The sequence below is a fragment of the Rattus norvegicus genome, chromosome 1 (genome assembly GCF_021556685.1).
Source record: "Rattus norvegicus strain SHRSP/BbbUtx chromosome 1, alternate assembly SHRSP_T2T, whole genome shotgun sequence".
Taxonomy (NCBI): Eukaryota; Metazoa; Chordata; class Mammalia; order Rodentia; family Muridae; genus Rattus; species Rattus norvegicus.
Genome location: NC_141534.1, coordinates 246,886,727 through 246,909,235, shown reverse-complemented (window position 1 = coordinate 246,909,235; position 22,509 = coordinate 246,886,727). Strand labels below are relative to the sequence as shown.

Below are 22,509 nucleotides of genomic sequence, written 5' to 3'. Positions count from 1 at the left end.
CCCAAACCAACTAAACCAAACCACACCCACCCCAAACCAACTAAACCAAACCACACCCACCCCAAACCAACTAAACCAAACCACACCCACCCAAACCAACTAAACCAAACCACACCCACCCCAAACCACACCCACCCCAAACCAACTAAACCAAACCACACCCACCCCAAACCAACTAAACCAAACCACACCCACCCCAAACCAACTAAACCAAACCACACCCACCCCAAACCAACTAAACCAAACCACACCCACCCCAAACCAACTAAACCAAACCACACCCACCCCAAACCAACTAAACCAAACCACACCCACCCCAAACCAACTAAACCAAACCACACCCACCCCAAACCAACTAAACCAAACCACACCCACCCCAAACCAACTAAACCAAACCACACCCACCCCAAACCAACTAAACCAAACCACACCCACCCAAACCAACTAAACCAAACCACACCCACCCCAAACCACACCCACCCCAAACCAACTAAACCAAACCACACCCACCCCAAACCAACTAAACCAAACCACACCCACCCCAAACCAACTAAACCAAACCACACCCACCCCAAACCAACTAAACCAAACCACACCCACCCCAAACCAACTAAACCAAACCACACCCACCCCAAACCAACTAAACCAAACCACACCCACCCCAAACCAACTAAACCAAACCACACCCACCCCAAACCAACTAAACCAAACCACACCCACCCCAAACCAACTAAACCAAACCACACCCACCCCAAACCAACTAAACCAAACCACACCCACCCCAAACCAACTAAACCAAACCAAACCCACCCCAAACCAACTAAACCAAACCACACCCACCCCAAACCAACTAAACCAAACCAAACCAAACCCATCCCAAACCAAACCCACCCCAAACCAACTAAACCAAACCAAACCCACCCCAAACCAACTAAACCAAACCAAACCCACCCCAAACCACACCTACCCCAAACCAACTAAACCAAACCACACCCACCCTAAACCAACTAAACCAAACCACACCCACCCCAAACCAACTAAACCAAACCCACCCAAACCAACTAAACCAAACCAAACCAAACCCATCCCAAACCAAACCCACCCCAAAACCAACTAAACCAAACCAAACCCACCCCAAACCAACTAAACCAAACCACACCCACTCCAAACCAACTAAACCAAACCACACCCACCCCAAACCAACTAAACCAAACCACACCCACTCCAAACCAACTAAACCAAACCACACCCACCCCAAACCAACTAAACCAAACCACACCCACTCCAAACCAACTAAACCAAACCACACCCACCCCAAACCAACTAAACCAAACCACACCCACCCCAAACCAACTAAACCAAACCACACCCACCCCAAACCAACTAAACCAAACCCACCCCAAACCAACTAAACCAAACCAAACCCACCCCAAACCAACTAAACCAAACCACACCCACTCCAAACCAACTAAACCAAACCACACCCACTCCAAACCAACTAAACCAAACCAAACCCACCCCAAACCAACTAAACCAAACCACACCCACTCCAAACCAACTAAACCAAACCAAACCCACCCCAAAACCAACTAAACCAAACCAAACCCACCCCAAAACCAACTAAACCAAGCCAAACCCACCCCAAACCAGCTAAACTAAACCAAATCAAATCCAAACCAATGAAACAAAACCAAAGCCAAAGGCATGATTTTCACTATATATTTTGAGTATTTTCAAAATGCAAAACAAAAACTTTGAATTCTCTTAAGTAATTCCTAACTACAGCCTATTGTTCACATGACATTCTTTGAGAAAGCCTTAGTATATGAATTGGCAAAACCCTGTCAAGGAGGCAATCTTTTTCTCTTAATATATTTTTCTATAAAGAAAGCAGAGTTTAAGTAAAAGGACACAAAATATCAATATTAAATGATTAACTTGGGAAACCAGTTGAGTTCCGCATGTGTTAAGTGTAATGGAGAACCTATCAGTAACTTGAGAGACAGTGGTAGTCTACAGAGCCTTGGGAGAGCCCTGGATACTGTAGAAAGGCATCTGCTCCATCCACAGCCCGCCTTAGCACCTGCAAGCTGTGCAGTGTGGGCTCTGGGACGAGGAAAAGCATTCCCTAGAGACAGGCTACCTACCGCATCACTGTACATCACTAAGCTCTGCATGCCTTGATGTGTCTCCTATATGAAGATAATGCTTCTGATTACTAGGAATTGAATCAGGACCTCTGAAAGAGAGGTCAGGCCTCTTAACCTCTGAGCCATCTCTCCAGCGACAGTGCTTCTGATTTGCTCTTTAAGTTTGAGCAGAGCCCCCACCCAACTGACCTTCAGAGCCTCCCACAAGTTAATAATGCAGAGTTGTCAAAATAACAGTTTAGGGAACATTTTAAAGAAATGACTAAAGAGTGTTTCTAAAATTCATAACTTAATAGTCTGACACAAATCTAACAAAATTCCTACTGTATTATGTAAAAGTTGATTTGAGAATACTTAGAATATAAAAATAATGAGCACTTTCTCCAGGAATTCTTTATAATGAAACTTATTCTGCTTCCTGGCTGTGTACAGCCGGCTAGAAAGAGGGCGAGGATGAGCAGTGGCTGGGTGGAAGACGGGATGGTGGAGAGGAAGTAGGAGCAGAGCTTCTTCTCATCTCCTTCCTGACATTTGGAAAATGGAAGCACTGTGGTACACACCAGGGGCTCACAAGAGACTGCTGGGGGAATCTGTGTCTAACCTTACCTTGCTTTGCTCTTTGGAAAGGATCAGTATTTCTGGTCTATCTGCATATCTGCATATCTGAAGAAATATTGGAAGAAGAATGCTCTGTTTCAAGAATGTCACCTTCCCTTCTCATGGCACAACGCGTGCCTCTGTGTCCTGTTGTCCAACTCAGAAAGTGCAGAATTAAGAAAGAAATGCCTCCTTTCTAAGTTGCTTGCCTGAGGCCATGATGTAAGAGTGCACATGTCTGAGGTGCCCAAACTCACAACTTTACAGGCAGAAGTGGGTCAGTAGTTGTCAGAGGCCAATAAAATAAAGGCCCCTGATCCCGTTTTCCTTGGTTTCTGAAGAGCTTGAAGACAAAATACAAAATCTGCAGTGGTCTCTCCTGTAAGATCAGAGGGACTTACAGTTCTAGGATACAACTCAATCATTCTTCAGTTTTGTGTTTAGTATTATGATTTAATTTTTACCAATCAGAGTAATTAACAAGTAATCATTAAGAATGATTTTAACTTCTTAAATTAAAATATAACACCATAAAGTCACTATCTAAAAGGAAGTTTAGTAGTTTTTATAAAGTTGTTCAACAGTTACAATATCCAATTCCAAAAATGTCCTTGTCCTCCCTTTACATACAATCAGTTAGGAGCTACTTTATATTCCTGTTCCTATACCCCACCTAGCAACTACTCATGTGTCTCAAATGACAGGTCTTTTCTTACTAATCACATCATTACCACACAATGAATTCATTTGCTTACTACGCTCAAACATATTCATTGCTGCAAGATGCTGACAGAATGAAAATCTAAGTCAAAATTATTTGTTTTTAATTTCCAAATATAAAGTACCATTATTCGTAATATAATAGCAAAAAATCCAACCCAAAAGACCTATAGACTAGCACAGCACAGATGAAGAAAATTAGAAACAAAAATTAAATATGAACTTGTGGATAAAACGAAGTGCAGAGAAAACCAGCACCCTCAGTGACTAATGTGTGCTTGGACAAAGTGACAAAAACTGGCATAAGAGCTACAATAGTGAGTATTTATATGGAAGCTGTTGCCAACTAAAATACCAGGACACACTAGATAATATTCAAAAACCAAGGAACACAAACCATTGGGACAGCAGTGAGGTTTCAGATCCTTGAGAGTCAGAGCAGTATTTAGTTAGACACAGGAAACAGGATGAGGAATGAGGATTATGTAGAAAATAATGGAAGTCCTAAGGATTTTATCCACTCATAGGCACTTGATAACAAATCTTTACTTAAAAATCTACTGTTCTATTAATAAAATAGATACAACATAAGGTTTACAGAGTTTTAAATAAAAGTAGAAGACTGTAGAATATTATGTGGGTTAGGACTGGAGAGATGTCTCGGAGGTAGAGGTAACAGCACTTTAGAGGGACTCAGGTTCAATTCCCAGCACCCACAGTGCAGCTCACAACCATCTGTGCCTCCAGAGGTTCCCACCCCTCTGCTGGCTTCTGCTGGCATTGGGCATACACACGATGCGCAGGAACACATGCAGGCAAGCCACCTACACATATAAAGTAAAACTAAATAGTCTTTTAAAAGGAAAATTTAAAGATAATTCATGAAAAGGTCGGAGACACTGCTTAAATAGAATAATCGGTTTTGGCTGCTGCATTTTAAATATTAGCCACTAGATGGTGGCATTGGCCTGGGCTGGCTGGGGTGGGAGACCAAGGTACCTGAAAAGCAAGGGTTTGGCTTTCCCAGATTTTGAATTTTAGAGAATGGACTGCAAGGGAATGCATCACATCAACAAGAACGGCCAAAGAAACGACTTCCGCTCGCTCACCTTTACCACATTGTCCCCTGACTGCCCATGGTTTCGTAAACAGTCCAGGCAGATAGCGATTTGTGGGTCACTTCTGTGATAGTCCTTATCATCTTGGTTTTCATCACCTTCTTCATCTGCTTTAGATTTGTCAACCTTCGAAACCTCATCTGTGTAATTGAAGAAGACTCGTGTAACCCCAAGTTTAAAGTCAAGCAACAACACGGCACTCACCAAAACAACAACCAACCTGAACTTCAGAACTTCTCTGAAGACTAACTGAAAATATTCACAGTTTCTGAAACCCTCCAACAAACTCAACAATATTCTTCAAAGGCCACCAGAAACTTAAAAAAAATGTAAGATTCCTAGATTATATAGACATTTCATTATCCTGGTTTATGAATTTTACCTTCTTTTTCCTATTTTATCCTTTAAAATATTTTTGGACTTGGTCTTTAATGTGGGGTGGGTGTCATTGAGCTAAGTGTCTGGTTCTTACAGTGTCTTGTGGGTTTGGTGGAAATGTGAGTGGGAAAAGAAACAGCCATCTTCTCACTTTTGTAATGCACATGGAAGATTCCAGATCGACTATATTTGGTCACAAAAACTGCAATTAGTGATTAACACTTGAGAAGGCAACTAGGATACAAACTTCTTCCTAATCCAGTAACAGATGTGTTCAAATTAAAACCAAGTTGGTATCCTCTTTAAATTCTCAGAATTTCAAATTATTCATAAAACCAACTACAGAAAAATAGTTATATTTTAGAAACATGCTTTGTAGCCACTTAACATGTTAAAAATTCCACTAAGAAAATTTGAATATACTTCATATAACAAAATTTATTTACAATGTTACATGCATACAACTGTATTTATTGCTGCATTTATGGAACACCCTGAACTGTGTGTCAGACATGCAGTGTGCTAGTCTGGGGTAGCAATGACAATCAGAGGGAGATGGGCTCATGTGCTTGAATGGCGGTGCTGTTTGGGAGATTCTGAAGCCTTGAGGGGAGCCCTGCTGCAGGAAGTGGTTCACTGGGAGTGCTGGGTCTTGAGGTTTCATTGCCCAGCTCCACTTTCTGGTCTCTTCTTTGTGACAATGGATTCAATGTGACCAGGAGCCTCCTGCTCTTGCTCCTATGCCTTCCCTGTCATGGACAGCGCCTCTGAACTGTCAGCCAGAGTAATCAGCTTCCTTTCTCCTTCCCTTTCCATCCCCTCCTGGTTGCTTCTTGTCAAGCATTTTACACAGAAATGAGAAAGTAAAGAATACAAAGAGTTACCATCCTCATCATTATGGTCAGGGTACAGGGAAAGGTCAAGAGGGCAAGTATAGGATGAGGAAGTCAATGAAATATGTGATTATGTAAGACTGAGGATTGTTTTCAGATGAAATCTATGTACCTAACCCAAATATGAAAAATCAGCCAGCCAAGAAGTACATTTATAAAGTTCCCTACCAATGAGAGGCTAGTGTTTGTTCAAGACAGTGAAAGCCTTACACTGTACCTAACAAAGTGGGAACATGGCTGCTTTTCCCAGGCTCATTTCCACAGAACCCATGCACAGACACTGTCTTGAGGAAGCAAGCCTAGATCTTTGGAAAGCCTCCCCTCTACAAGTTAAGTCTGACTATCAAAGCCATTATCCCACTATACAGGAGAGAAGGAGACCCAGCATTTCCTCAGCCATCTTACCTGGTGCTGATTTTATGAGACTTTATAACCCATAAAAGCTCATATGTGAACTGGGAGACTAAGTTCACATATACACAGGTTTGATTTTAGAATCCTGTTAAGTCTATGTGCAAAACATGGAAAATGATATTACTTTATAACTAGATACCTCTTTTGTGGATAATATACATATTAACAGCCCACTCTCTGGCCACTAATATGTCCACCTTGCTAAAATCCCTGCTGTTATTGTGTGTAAATGTGTGCATGTGTGTGCATGTGTCCATGGAGGCCAGGAGTCAATCTTGGATGTTCTTCCTCATGTGCTATCTGCCTTGTATTTTTGAGGTGGGGTTTCTCAGTGGCCTGGAACTTACCTATTAACTCTGGATGGCTGTCCAGCAAGCCCCAGAGATTGGCCTATCTCTGCCTTCCCAGTGCTTACATACAAACTGTGTGTGCGGGTATACATGTGGATGTCAGAGGACAAATCTCTGACATCAGTTTTCTTTTGTCATCTAGACAGACTAAGGGACCAGAGTTTGTGCACATACTTCTACTCATTGAGCATGTTGCTGGCCCATGTGCCATTTTTTTTATGTGACTTCTGAGGATCACATAAAGTACTGAGGCAAGTATTTTACTCAGTGTGCACTCATGCTGTCTCTCTCCCCTCCCTCCTCTCTGTGTCTGTCTCTGTCCCTCCCGACCCTGCTGAAATAATTAATTATTACCCAGGTCTCCGAGTAAAAACCTGGACACTGGGCCTGGTGATGGGAACATCTTGGTGAGCATACGAGACCCTTGCTGACAGATCCAAGACCTAAGCTGGAACCACTGGCATTCCACCTGTGTCCCCTTCAGAGTGTCAGAGCACAGTAGGTCCTGACTTGGCTCTCGGCCATGTCTCACCTCTGCCTCCTAGTGCCGTTATAAGTGAAGTAAAACTGAAATGCTCTCACAATCGAGGTGCACACTGCGAGACTTTTTCTGCTCTTGAACTATTGCTGTTTTTACCTATTCAGTTTTCTCTCCAAAGTCCAATTTCCTCTTTCCAATTACCTTCAAGAGGAGCCATGCAGTTCTACACAGATTTAGATAAAACCTCACGTAGGGCTGCACGAGTCTTGCACACGAAAACTGTGAGTGTGGAAAGACATCACTCTACCAACATAACAAAAACAGGAACACGAGAGAAGCTGTCAGAAACACAGACTTACCTTGCCCATTTTCTTGAGGTTTATTTTTCTTCCAAAATTCCAGCTCACGCTGAAGTTCTTCTAATTTGAAAAAGAAGAAAACCATAGAAACATAAACTCTTTAATGAAAATACAAAACACAAAAACAGAATCCAAAAACAAGAATCCAAAGGGAACTCACGCTCTCGTAGTCCAGGCACCAGCTTAAATATGATCTCCTCCAACGTGTTATCTAGCCTGCAGGGGTGGGCAGCAGGATAAGCAATAAACATGATTTCTTATACATACTGTGAAACACAGAGAGGAGCTCGGTGTATTCACTAGCACTGTTGCCTCAATACAGAGCACATGTACAGAGCACAGAAGCCTTCCTCCAGTGGTATACTGACAGGGAAATAGTCCCAAAGCTCTCAGCCTTGGGGTGTACACTCTCCGCCTCTGCCAACTTTCCCAATCCCAGGAGTAAAGGCTGCCCTGAAAATCTGCTTACACCAAAACGAGTGCTGGACAAATGATATGAGCTTGGACCTAGCCTAGGTCTTAAGGGGCACTGCATTTCTGTGCTCCATGTAGACCAGCTAGGGAGAGCTTCACTGCCTCCCTGAGGTGGCCCCAATCACTCCAGTGGCAGGCCATCCCAACAGGTGGCAGAACACAGTAGTTACCTAGAGTTGCAGGAGTGAGCAGCGCTTAGGCCAGATTGCTCACTAAGCCATACCAATGGTAAAGAGCCGATGCCTGCCATGGAGCGTTACCTTGGGTGTGCTCTGTCATGCAGCACTGACTTCCTCCTTCTCAGTCAGTGTCCCATCTCCTCTCAATCACCCCACACCATCCTTCTTCAGTCCCATCACCTGTCAATCTCTTCTTCCCAGCACATATTTTTCCTACTATTACTTTACTGATAATTTTATTATAATACACTTATCCAACCTAGTTCACCTCCATCTGGAAATACTAAAGTCACTCTGAGAATCCCAAGAGAAAGTTGCCATTCTAATTGCAGATACATTTCCTAAATATTATGTAACCTTATTTAAAACTTTTATTAAAAGATTTTAAAATGAAATAAAATGCTTTGAAAAAACTGTAAATGCCTAAGACCTAAAATGTGTTCAAAGAGCATAATAAACAATAAAGCTCTCAAATGTACACAATTGATTACAGTCAGACAGATATGAAATATATTTCTTTACCTTAACATTTCTAAGGGATTTGTTTCATGAACTTGGTTGCCACACCTTGGACAATCATTGCTGTCTTCAAAGTGCTGGACAATACAGGTCTTACAGACTAGGAAGAGATAACAGAGTAGGCTAAAATTACAAACTTCTAGGATTACACCACCAAAATCAAAGCCCACTGCCACAATATCAAAAGAAAATTCCAATTTACTTGTTTTTATTAATATACTTATAAACAATACACTCTACTCATATGTGGAAAATGTGTTTTCCACAGAAAAGGGTCTTTCTTACTTAAAAAGCAGGACAGAGAAAAGTAAAATTTGTTAGTTTTGCTTTTATTTCCTTCACTAACAATTTATTTGAATGCAATATAAATAGTTCTCAATAAGCTTGAGGGGCTAGACTTGTAGCTCAGTGATGAAGTGTATTGGCTGTAAGGCCCCAGGTTTCATCTACAGCCTGGGGAAAACAAAACCTTTCAGAGTTTTCCACGTTTGGGTTGCTTATACCACCAGGGTGGCTCCTGGGACAAAACAGCAGCTACCATAGAATTTCTGGACATTGAAGAACATGCTGAGTTTGTAGTCCCAGGTGCCACTGTGTCACAAAGGACAATGTATAGGAAATGGTGTCATGTTGGCACAAAGGCACAAGAGGTGAACTGGAAAAATGACCAAGAAATGGACAAGGGTAATTAAATAAAGACTAGAAGTTCAGAGCCATATGGCAACACAGCCCACATTTCCTCGCAACAATTCTAACCTCTGCAGTCATGAATCCCTTTTAGCTTTTTTTAAGTTTCTGTTACCTCTGCCCAAATGTGTCTTCTACAACATCTCAACACCTCAACTATGAAGCTGCAATCCAACCCTATCCAGTAGCCCCTTTCCAGAGTGTTCTTTCACATCTCTCTGGATACAGACCTGCTTCCCTTCATTTACAACTGCACTCCAAGCTGCTCTCTTCCCTCTCCGTATATCCCACACACTCTGACAGAAGGAGAGTCATCTAAACGGTCAAGAGCAAACAGGAAGATTCCTACCACTGAGATTAGGTCTGAAAACTCAGCATATCATACACACTGCCTAGACCAACAACAAGAACAGTGCCAGGCATTTAATTTTAAAATTATTTGGTGAATATGGGAAATAACATCACTTATTTTAATTGTTCATTTACCCAATGACCTGAATGGCAGGCATTACACTAGGAGTTGACAATGCAGGAGTAAGTGACAAAGTTCCCATCCTTAAGGAGTGTGTTACATGCTTGGAAAGGCATGTGGATTTTAGTCAGTGATAAGTGATAGCCTTATCTGCCTTCCCCTTAAGAAGGTAGAGACAGAGCCCTGGTGTCTGGCAGCTGTGTAGATGCAATGATCAGGGTAGGCCTCATAAGAAGTTGAAATCAACAGGTCTTTCTGTGTCCTCTGATGAGGGCATATAAGTCCCATACTATTTCTCTTTAGTCCAAACGTTAGGGATCATAACCTACTCACTGTAAACCTGAAATCTAGGTGAAAAGACAACATCAGAAAGCATGTTTAAAACTAAGATAATACAAGTTAGTCCAAATGTAAACTAGAGAAGTATCTGTTTCATTCTTCATCATATATGGACCCCTAAAGAGTTTATTTTAAAGATTGTTTGATATAGGGCCTCAGGTAGCCCAGGCTGACTCTGAATTCACTATTTTTGATCCTCCTGTTTCCATCTCTCAAGTATCTGGGATTACAGGTGAGCACCACACCCCAAAGGGTTCTCAAATGTTTGTTCAAAAGTCAAAATAATCTGAGAGGCTGCCTTGTGAAGCCATACTTGAGCAGAAAACAGAGACAGAATTTCTTTAGAAAATTCTTGGTGTGTGCTCTTTCCCCAGAGTCACTAGCTAACTCTGAAATTAAAGAAAGAGAGAGGGGGGGTGGGGTGGGGGAAGAAACAGGAGTAAAGGGTTTTGACAAAGCCTGATACTGTTAATATCAGTAATATCAGTTAATATCAATACCTGGAGCTCTGATCCTCATGATTCACCCCATGAACTCAGCAATCCATGGTTGTCTACCAGCCTTGACCAAACACAGGTACATGGCATGCCCACAGCAAATCCTCCTCAGGGCAGCCCAGACACGAAGGGTTAGACCCTACCCTCTCGGGACACCAATCTAAAGTAGCCAGCTGATGAAAGAGAAGTCAGGCTGAGCACCCACAGGCACACAGAGTTCTAAGAGTTCTAAAACTCAGGTGTGTTGGGTTGCTTATGGACAGAGCAGCAGCAGCACTCAGAGTGCTGATGAGGAATACTCTCTAAAGTCTAGATCTGGCCACATGCTTTCTCTGAGCACCTGAAATGTGGTTAATTTGAGATGTGCTGTGCTGTAATTGTAAATACACATTAGATTTTAAAACACTTAATACAAAAATAACCAATAATTTTTATAACATTGGAATGACAGGTATTTTAGATATACTGGGTTCAATGCTAAATGTGTTCCTTTTAAATGTGGCCATAAGATATTCTAAGTTTACTATTTTGTGCAGATGGATGTGCTGTCTACATGTAACTGTGCACTGCAGAGGCCAGAGGAAGGCACGAGATGCCCTAGAACCACCAAAGTCAGTGCTGTCAATAGTCTAAGCACGTGGAGCAGATCAGCCTTGCTAGCCCTGTCCTCATACTAGATATTTTTACATTACACACGTGGGCTACTTTGGCAGGGGTAGTGGTTAGGGGCTTTGCTAATGGTAGGTACGTATTACATCACTGTGCCCCCAGCCTTGTTTAAAGGTTTAGGCTGAGACAAAAGTCTCAGTAGCTCAGAGTGGTCTTAAGTTGCTGTATGGCTCGGGCACATTATAAACTTGTCATTCCCCTGCCTCAGCCCCTGAACAGCTGGAAACTACAGGCAAGAGCCACCATGCCTAGCTGTGGATCACAGTCATGTCTACTGAAGAGTACTGCTCTAAAGGGACTGAAACTCCCACCGAGGAGCGAGTTTCTTTTCCACGGGGACAGCTGAGATATGGTACTTTATTCATTTGTGCAAAAGAAAACGAGCATCTTCTGAGGGGCTGCTTTGATGAACGGTGGCACTAAAACCAAAACGCAGGCTTTAGGACATGAATTAGAAAGTCTCTTTCTAGAGGTTAATGCTCAAAACTAGCATTAAATATAATTAAAACTCTAAAATAAGTTTTAAAAAGAAAAGTTTAAGATGTAGAACAATGCCCCATTTTTATCCCACTAATCCTCTATGGCTTGGTGGTAGCTAGATGGCCATCATTGTGATCAATATAGGGGAGGAATTACACACACCAGCCGTTCTAGTCAATGCGATTCAGTACATCAGTGGCGCTCAGCCTTCCCAGCGCCGAGGTCATTTAATACAGTTCCTCATGTTGTGGTGACTCCCAACCAGAAAATTACTTTGGTTGCTACTTCATAGCTGTCATTTTGCTACTGTTATGAATCATAATGTAAATATTTTTAGACACAGAAATTGGCCAAAGGAGTTGTAACCCACAGGCTGAGAATCACTGAATCAGATACATTAATAATTTGATTTTCACCACAATTCTATAAATTGGGTAGTCAGTATTCGACCTCATACCTGAAGACTATCTGCCATAAAGACAGTACATGGTGAAGGGCAGGACGTGAGTCCAGAGTTTATTGCAAATTCAATGCATGACTGTATGATATACCTCTTGCTGCTAATTTACCACCCCCTAGATCTATAAAATATAGACTGAGACTACCTTATTCACTATTTTTGGGAGTTGTACTTGTCAACTTGTGGGCTTAATTAATAACTTGTACTAAGTACTCTTAGCATACAACATAAATAAAATGGCCTTTCAAGTAGCTTATTTGTTCTTTAAGAAACAAAACTCTAGGAAATATACCTCCAGTTGGATCTTCTAAGGTGTTAAACAAGCACCATGTTTCTACAATGCAAATCAGAGCTTGAGGGATTTCAGGCGTGCAGTTCAGTGACAAGGGAAAGACGTGAGACATGGCTTCTGGTGGTGAAAAACTTCATCACCAGGACACTACCTGCGAGGGTTAGTTTACAAACTGAAGTCTAAACCAGCAATAGAGCACACTAAGGAACCGTAAAGATTTCATTCCAAGCTCTGTGAATGTTCATCGGTTCTCCTGGCTAATTCAACTGACCTCTGAATAATGTTCAAAAGGTAAGACTTTGTATCCTTAATTTATCATGAGCTCACCAGAAACATAATTAAAATGAAAAAATTACTAGCTGAATTCTTTAGGTCAAATATAAAAATTTACAGGGTGATGGCTATTATGGTATCATATACAGTTTTTTCTAAATTGAGATGGGCAGCACAAACTGGACCAGTTTTTAAAGAACGTATCTGCAGGTTCCCTTCTGGACTAATTCAATCGCCCTAAGACTCTAACTCTGCAAAGCCCCCTCACCAGGGTAGCCAGAAGGTAACTGGAAAACACTATCCAAGATGAGGAATGGTGGGCAGAAGCTGGCCACAAACACCTTCCAGTGTTAGAATCTGCTAGATTGCCCCACTCTAGGATTCAGCTCTCTGCTAAACTGTAACCATAAGCACTTTGTTATCCCTGAGGAGAAATCACGGTCACAGGACAAGATATAGTCGAATAGCACGTGAGTTAGGTGCAAAGTAGAGAAGCCAAAGCAGTGCAGCAAGGTTACTCCAGACAGCCTTGCCACACTGCCACAGCTGAATCTCACACACTCCAGTCACTAGACAAATTATTTATTTCTACCTGTGTAGAAGGGAGTTTTAAAAAGATATCCGCCTTAGTTGGTTTTTACAGAGACCAAATGTAATTACTAGTTGATAGTGTCTGGTAACTTAAATGTGAGTTCTTTCTATAAATTAGATTCCTGGATAAGCAAACTGTCAGAATCAATGTAATTAACATAAAGTATTGAATACTATCAGACTGTGACTGGTTTGAAACAACCATAGCAGGTAAGCATGCCACTAGAGTTGGAATGTCCATCATTTTGTGGTTAATACCTTATAAACCATCTCTACGTTGTAAATTCAGACGTGATGTTTAAGACACATTGATTCACCTCCATGAACACTATCTTCTCATGTAGGACACTTCTTTTTTGTGAGGCAAAGTTGGGTGGGATAGGTTCTTGTCCAAGATCAACTAACACTAGACACAGACACCTTTTCCTAAACTTCATGTTCAGTACATTCAGTATCACCTCTTGGGCTCAGTCAGCGCAGTCTCTTTCCAATCATTCTAAAGAAAAAAACTGCTTTGATAAACTATTACACACTGATCTCACGGCTGAACTATCCAAGAGCTACCCCATTTCCTTATTTTCATGGTTTGAGGGTTATCTACACAACAGGTACAAGGCAATTTGTTGGCCTATCTTGGATGTACAGCCTACCCACATCTCTTACCTATCAGAGCCCAAGCTTCCCAGCTTTGATAGCACAAGGTAATTCAGATTTCTCTTTCTGAGCATTAATTTTGACATTACTGCCCATAAAATAATAATTATAATCAGATTTTATCTCATATCTTTAACATTACCATCCAGTAGTAACACTCTATCTATTAAACTGCCCAAGGGCTGACATTAGAAACAGCTAGGTGGGGTTGGGGATTTAGCTCAGTGGTAGAGCACTTGCCTAGCAAGCACAAGGCCCTGGGTTCGGTCCCCAGCTCCAAAGGGAAAAAAAAAAAAAGAAACAGCTAGGTGTACTGGTCTTTTCTGCCAACTTAAAAACACTTTCCCCTTCTTTTTTGAGGGTATCATTAAATGTGCCATTCTTTAAAAAGAACAAAAACAAAACAAAAGAAAAACCAGCCAAACATAAACAGAATCCATCTCCTCTGTAGTTCTGACTGTCCTGGGTTGGTCTCTACCTCTACACTCCCAGTGTGGGCTTAAACCTATACAACCATGTCTGGCTTTGAGCCAACCTTTTTATTTCTTTATGTTTTGCAGTGCTAGAAGTCAAGTCTTCCACCACCGAACTAGAATCTTAATCCTGTAAGTTACTGTGGGCAACATTTTTCATAGTTTTTGTATTGAGGACTTTATCTGTGAACAGGTTGTAAGTAGACTATAATTATATGCAGAAGAGGTATCTTTCCTGCTTCTTGTAACACATATTCCTACATGCATAAATAACACAGAATTAAAAATTCCCCAGCAGCTACAATTTGCTTCCTGTTTTATCCGTGTTGTTGCATCTGCCCTCCTCAAACCCTACAGTGATAACAATTTTATGGTGTACATGAGAATAGCATTCTAGTCTTTCCTGCTTCCTAGGCAGTTGTCTGAACAAAGGAGCAGGCATCACGGGAGAGGTTTTGAACAGCTCAGGGCAGAGACTCAGCTTTATGCATGGAGTAGGAAGGAGCCCCTTCTAGGCTGAGGAAGGCAGCAAAGGTGACACTTCCGTAGGTGGCACCAACAGTGAGTGGATGCAAGTGGGAAGAGTCAGGTAAAGTTCAGTAGATGTGGCAGTGTCACCACTTTTCTCACCAATCAAAAGTGTCCTTACAGATACACGTGCTCTCATGCCACCTCCTGTGCCTCCTTCCTATGGCTTGGGTGAGCTCTGCTCCCTAAGGATCTGTATGTCAGAGGCTTGGTCCCTTGTGCTACAATGCAGGAGGTAGTGCATCCTTTAAAGGTGGAGCCTAGAGCGAGGTCTCTGCATGGCTGGAGGCAATGCCTTTGAAAGGGAAGGTGGCTCTACTCATTAGGAGTTTCTTTTATTGGATATTTTATGTATTTACATTTCAACTGTTATCCCCTTTCCCAATTTCCCCCTCTGCAACCCCTCTACCCATTCCTCTTTCCCCTACTTCTATGAGGGTGCTCCTCCTCCCACCCAAACACTCCCACCTCCCTGCCCTGGCACTAGGGCCTCTCTCCTTTCATTATGACAGACAAGGCCACCCTCTGCTACATATGCAGCTAGAGACACAGGTCCCTCCATGTGGACTCTTTGGCTGGTGATTTAGTCCCTGGGAGCTCTGGGGTATCTGGATGGTTGATACTGTTGTTCTTCCTATGGGGCTGTAAACTCCTTCAGCCCCCTCAGTCCTTTCTCTAACTCCTAAAGATAGTTGATAAACAAAAGCCAGCTTGGAGCCTCTGCTTTCTAATTTGAGGTCTGACTTTTTGCTTCTGTAAGTGGTTAGGCCACTGTGATGGTATCTGCAGAATCACCAGAGGCCACACTAGATAGGTCCTGGATTTTAACCTTGAACCTCTCAAGTTGTAAGCTAAATAACTCCCCTTTCTAAGTTGCCTTCCTTAAGTATTTTATTATAATAAAAGGCTGACAAAAAATGCCCTCTCTGGTTACACTAGCTCAACTAAAACAGAATCTTGATTATATTCAGACCCTATATACTCTGATCCTACAAGGTTATGGCTGGGCATCGTGAAGAAAAACATAAAACCATGCTGACGGATCTCACCATCGATTATGAGCATGAACCTCAAAGTGGGGTTTTCATCTGCCAGTCAGCCATACTCAAGGCCCGAAATCTACTGTGCTGCTTGGGGTCTCTTCCACAACCCCATCACATGTTCCCCCTTCTCACTCCTCACGGAGTACCTCACTTTCTCCTCACTGAAGAAAGAAAATAATGGCATCAAACAGAACTTGTCCTCCTCCACTAGCACCTCCACTCTGTGCTCTAACCTGCTCTCAAAACGTTCATGGACCTAGGTCTGTAATTTCAGTCCTATGCACTGATGACTTACCTGACACTTGTTTCAGGATATATAAATCCCTACTAAAGATTCCAGGCAGCACACAGGCATGGCACCTCCTTACTGTAATGAACTTCTGTGGACTCTATATCCCTTGCCAGCTATTGCTCCATTGCTTTGTTCTCCTTTGCCAATAACCTGGAAATTGGTACTAATATCCCCCTTCCCCTCTCAAAATTTATCTTTCACATGGCTTGGATGTATCTCAATGGTAGATTTCGTGCATAGCTTTTCTGAGGCCTCAGGTTCAATTTCTAGTATTACAAGAGTTAAATATATCATTCATAGTCAAACTACAAAAGTAAAAGCTTGCTGTCTTCCCAAATATACTTACATTTTATCTCCTTCCATCCATTTAAACTGCTCTTAAAAGGATCTTAACAGCTAAATCTGTTCTTCCCAACTTAGCAAACACATGAAGCTCAGCCAACCCTGATCTTAACTCCCAGAGTCCCCCTATCCCTTGGCTCCTCTTTACTTTCTCCTGGGTTAAAGCTACTGAGTGCCCTTTGGTATTCTATCCTCCATCCACACTCACTTCCTTCGTGGCTTCACTGTTTATGTGTGCTCTATATGCGGACAGTCTTCACTGTTTATGTGTGCTCTATATGCGGACAGTCTTCACTGTTTATGTGTGCTCTATATGTGGACAGTCTTCACTGTTTATGTGTGCTCTATATGCGGACAGTCTTCACTGTTTATGTGTGCTCTATATGTGGACAGTCTTCACTGTTTATGTGTGCTCTATATGCTGACAGTCTTCAATTCATTAGCAAGTGTGGGTCTACCTTCAAATGAATCCTGAATCCAACATTTTACCAGCACCACCATCTCTTTCCAGAAATACTGTAGTAAGATCCTGACATTTCTAGAGTCCTTACAATAGTTCAGGGGACTCTTTTAATTACAACCCACCCAAATCCTTAATTGTGCAAAACCTGTAGCCCACAGCCACCCCACCTCATCTCTGGACTTCCATCCACTCAATGCTGCCCAGCCACACTCACACCTTCAAGTCTTTGATCTTGGTATGTCCTCTGCCTAGAACTCAGTCTGACCTTCCCTTTATCTACAGCAGATAATGACAACCTTCTAATAGACACTTATTACTTAACTTATTGCATAGTCTACTGCCTACTACAGCCCAAGTATCTGGGCGAGAATCTAAACAACAACAGACTCAGTAATTATGTGCAGACAAAAGGAAGCCATGAGGGTTAGGATACTAAAGGGAGCCCAGATTCTAGGCCTACAACTGTATCACGGTGGTCAAGTCAGAAAGAAGCCTACACAGCAAGTGAAGAAACTCTGAGCTTACCAGCAACACTAAAAACACACCTATCCCGACTGGAACTGTTTTCTCAATTGAAGAAAGTTTTGATTACTCAACTTTTTTTTTATATAATAGTCTGTCGAAATCAGTATGTATAAAGCATCAGCAATTGTTAAGATTCTTCAAAAAATCCAAAAGAAATATTTTCTACAATATTAGACTGTAGCTCTTCAGTTTACGTTCAACCTGTATGCTGGGTTCTTAATTAATACTCTTTATTTACCATTATCTCTAGCATTAATGGTTTTCTGTTATGTGCTCTGACCTCAGTTCAATACTGGTACTGGTTCTAATTCATTCTGGTCCCTATTTATCAGACATCAATATACAAGATAATTTCAGTTTTTACATTTGTTATGCCTAGTTTATCTTTCTGTGTCTCCTATGGTGATGTGTGTTTACTGGTTTATTTTTCACCATCACACAGCTCCCAAATTAAAGAAAAATCCAAAAGGTTAATTAACATAATCTGTCTTTAACATTAAACAGCTAATACCTAGACAGTCTGAAATCAGCAACTAGTCTTATTTCAATGTTCATCAAAATGAACATTGCAATCACTCTTATTAATGTGGGCCAAAGCACTGTCTGAAGCTTTAACATCAGTATGGTGGTGACTTCATTTCCACTGCAGCCTATGGCATTGCATGTATACCTATGGTAAGGAAGTTTTAATCTGGACATTTTGTTTTTCTAACAAGATTTTTACTCCAAAATTATACACCTTAGAAAGAAAACATCAGAAATTGCATCAAAAGTAATGTCTTTTTCATCAGAATAGCTATTCAATTCAGAACTAATAGTAGATTTGTATCCTTATTGAGTACCTAATACTTTATGAAACCAGTCTTTTCTCTCACATGTAATTAATGTTACTTAAAGAAATATTAAAAATAAAGGTTAAGTGGATGACGAAAGAAGAGCGTTAGGGAAATGTCTCACTGCATTTGCAGATGTGCCTGAGCTGGATGGCAGAACGGGCCACCCTGCTCTGGTACTCACTGGGTAATTTTTAGTATTTCTCAGTCCTCCATCTGTGAGAAGAATTTGGAACGAGGATCTGAAATACATTTCCCTCAAGCCTTTCTGTAGCCTGTGTCTTCCTATCCTTTGGTCTCTGCTGAATAGCAACTACTCAGAAAGGCTATTTTTTTTCCTGCTTCATTTTCTCCACAGCATTTGTTACATACACAATCTGAAACTTCATTCTTTTCTACCTATCAGAGTGTAAGTTCTAGGAGGTCATGGGCTGGGTGTATCATGTCTGTTTCTGTTTCCCGTGGTAAGAATAATTCCTGGCACATATGAGTGACAATAAACATTTGTTGAGTGATCAAATAATATTGCCCAGCTACAAGGGGTCTTGGTTAGATTCGATAAGACAATGAATGAAAAGAAAGCTCAAACTCCCCATGACAGTCAATAAACAAGAGCTACAATTTCAATCTTTTATTAGCATTTACTTTAATCACAGTATGATTAAACTGCAAGCTGTCTAATTTAAGGGAAGCTAGGATGACAAAGGTCTGGTCTAGAGTGGTGCTTGTCAGACTCTAGTATAACACAGAATCACCTAGAGGGCTTGTTAATACAGACTTCTACCCTTATCCCCAGAGTTCTGATCCTGCAGGTCTACAGTGAAGCCCAAGAATTTGCACTGCTAATGAGTTCCCAGGTGACACTGTTGCTCATGGATGCAGCTAGCCTGGAGACTGCACTTTGAATAGCAAGAGTATGGGCCATAAGATTTTAGCATTAAATATCAGCCCCTACTCCTTAACTAGCCATATGGTTATGATATTTGTTCAAAAATAATAAACAGGAGCTGAAGAGATGGCTCGGCATTTACGAGTGCACACTGCTCTTACACAGTTAGAGGACCTTCTGGTTCTGCCTCCCACACTGGGCAGCTCACAACCATCTGTAACTCCAGCTCCATGGGATTTGACACCCTCTGTGGGTACCTGTACTCTCATGCACAAACCCACAAACACATATGTATAATTGAAAATAACTCTCTTTAAAACAAAACCCAATAAATTAGCAATTAAAATCTGCCTTCATGATTAAAAGCCACTCCTCAATTCTTAATGTTGTGAGACAAAATCACCAAGTTCTTCATCATAACATCAACTATATCAGCGAACCTGTCTTCTTTATATATGTCTTGTTCTAAGAGATTACTGCCATAATTTCTGAAAGAGTAGAAAAAAGTCTCATTCATAAAATTTCATGACTATGAACACAGTTTTTTTTCTGAAGGAAGAACTAGAAGATTCTTACAGGAATCTTGATGTAAAAAGGGCTAAGAATCCATGCATGACATTGGATTTATACATCTGAGCTTTTGGAATGAAGCTCCTTTGTCCCTGACTTGAGTGAAAGCCTGTTAAGTCAACAACATATACAATCATAGGTGTGTGACAACTCCTGCACACTTTTGAGGACCTGTTATGAGACAAAGGACAGCCTCTGGTCTCGGCCATCCAACACCAGTCCCTACTTTAGACTCCATCTCTTTCTTAAATACTCATAGATGGTGGTTCTAGGAGACAGTTTTTTAAAAACTAATTCATAATGCCTGACAACACTGTGCATGTCTTTCAAGTTAGCTAGCACTGCATTTGAACTACTGAAAGGAAAAACATGGTAATCAATTAGTCGTGCGTTTGCGCTTTTCTCACACACCAGATATTAGGTGACACTTAACCTACATCTGTGTAGGAGAGGGGCATGTATTGGACAGAACTTAGAGGGAACGAGTATTAAAGAATCAATAACTGCTGACAGAGAACAGAGCATGAGAAGTTCATGCCAAGGAGAGTAATACCGGAACCAAGTGTCTCCCCATGTGTGAGGCAGGAGGAGGAGCAGGGCGAACGAGCCACAGTTAAGCAGCTTTAGTTTATCCTGGAGTCAGCAGCACACCTTTGAGACTTTTTTGGGGGGGTGTCAGGATGAAAAGTGACAATGACAAAACACATTATGTCTTTCACTACAGCCACCCTGATGCTGGTTAAGAATGTACTGCACTGGGTCTGGTGAGGAGGAAGACCTCAGTGAGACTGTAGCAGAGGGTGGAACTAGACTGACTGGGACTTCGGCACAGTTTTGTGGAGAGGAAAGAGAACCAACCAACAGCTGTCTAACTGGACCAAAAGCCCACACAATGGCCGGGTAGGTGCATGGTACTCAACACCTACCCAGCTTCCTGGGAATAGTGAGTTCATGGCCACTGAAAAAGAATCAACTACAGCCATTTTACTAGACCAGTGAAATTCCTTACTACATTCTAAATCTTATCCTTAGACCCACAGATAACTGTAGCTATCAGCTCACAAGAAGCCTGTCTTTACAGCAAATGGAAACTATCACAGAAAGCTACAAATGGACACAATGCACCCAGCAGTGCATTATGGGGATATACAGCTATCCCAACTCCCGCATATGTGGTTTGGGAAATACTGGAGAAGTGGGCTGGAAAGACTGTGAAAAGACAGAACACCAGGAAGTCTACTGTGAAACAGTCTCTCCTAGAAATGACTGGAAAAATATAGTACCAATGAGCATATCAAAGTGGAGGGAAGAATATTTCAAAGGGTTCCCACCACTAGACAAAGAACTATAGCAAGAAATGACTGCTGGGATAACTAGCCTCCCCAGAGATGATCCTCCTTATTGGTTGCCCAATGCAAAGTGGTCATCCCTGAGACCACATACACACAAATAACAAAAGCAGATTCAGCAGGTTGTATTTATTTATTTGCATATACATCTGTGCGCATATGTACGTAATAATAATCAAAGAAAAGATGGAGAGTGGCGGGACATGGAAGGGTTGGAGGGAGGGTACCTGGCAGGGGCTTTAAGGAGGAAATGTGGAAATGATGGAATTCTATTTCAACTAAAAATATTAAAAAGTGAAGATGAGGAAGGGGGAGTAAGATATACTCTAATAGTAACTTGAGAGACAGCTGAGGTAACTTTGTCCATGTCAAATGTCCACATCCATGTTGCAGCCAGCCCAAGGGTATCTGGCCCAACCTGGAAAGACCTAAGGCTTCAGGACTCTCAGAAATTCTCAAAAAAAAAAAAAAAAAAAAAAGAAAGAAAGAAAGAAAGTTGTAAAAAAAAAAGGGGGGGTTGGGGATTTAGCTCAGTGGTAGAGCGCTTGCCTAGGAACCACAAGGCCCTGGGTTCAGTCCCCAGCTCAAAAAAAAAAAAAAAAAAAAAAAAAAAAAAAGAAAGTTGTAAGAAATTCTCTAACTCCACTCTGCTCTCACATCCTGCCCCACACTTGTGACTCTATCATGTCCACTTTCTTCGCCACACTTATCAGTTTTTACTCTCTCATCCTTTACCAACTTGGCCAGCTAAGTGGGGGCAGATTCCATGTCTGATTTTGCTCACTAGCATAACTTCACTAATATATTTTTCCACTTGACTGAACAATGGGACAGAAGTCTAAGTTCCCACAGCAAGAACAAGTGCTTACTCATTCTTTACTCACAAATCATTCCACACTATTTCTGTGCAGGTATTTTAGTCAGATAAAACTTCATATAAACTCTTCATATAAGGTTAAGTCAACATCTAAAACCACAAGGTACCACAATGTCAATCTTTCTCACAGACCCCAAATGTGACCACATAGCCCATGCAGTCCAGTGCTGCTGCTTTATGGTACTATTTATGTTATCAAAACAAACATGGATTTGCAAATAGGATTATTTTCCTTAAAGGCTCAATAAACATATACAGGACACAGAAATCCAAAACTCC

At 41.5% G+C, this 22,509-nt stretch overlaps 1 protein-coding gene across 8 annotated transcripts in view; it reads right to left on the bottom strand.

Moving 5' to 3' along the window:
- Pcgf5 (polycomb group ring finger 5) overlaps positions 1-22,509 on the bottom strand; it is a 117,325-nt gene that overhangs the window by 24,087 nt on the left and 70,729 nt on the right. For all 8 annotated transcript variants that reach the window (XR_015639976.1, NM_001440243.1, XM_087589441.1 and 5 more), the window contains 4 exon segments: positions 8,636-8,732; positions 7,621-7,676; positions 7,461-7,520; positions 4,577-4,725 (listed from right to left, as the gene is read on the bottom strand). Coding sequence is in view for 7 of the 8 variants with exons in the window: in NM_001440243.1 (NP_001427172.1) it covers positions 4,577-4,725; positions 7,461-7,520; positions 7,621-7,676; positions 8,636-8,732 (362 nt within the window). In the remaining variant the exon portion in view is untranslated.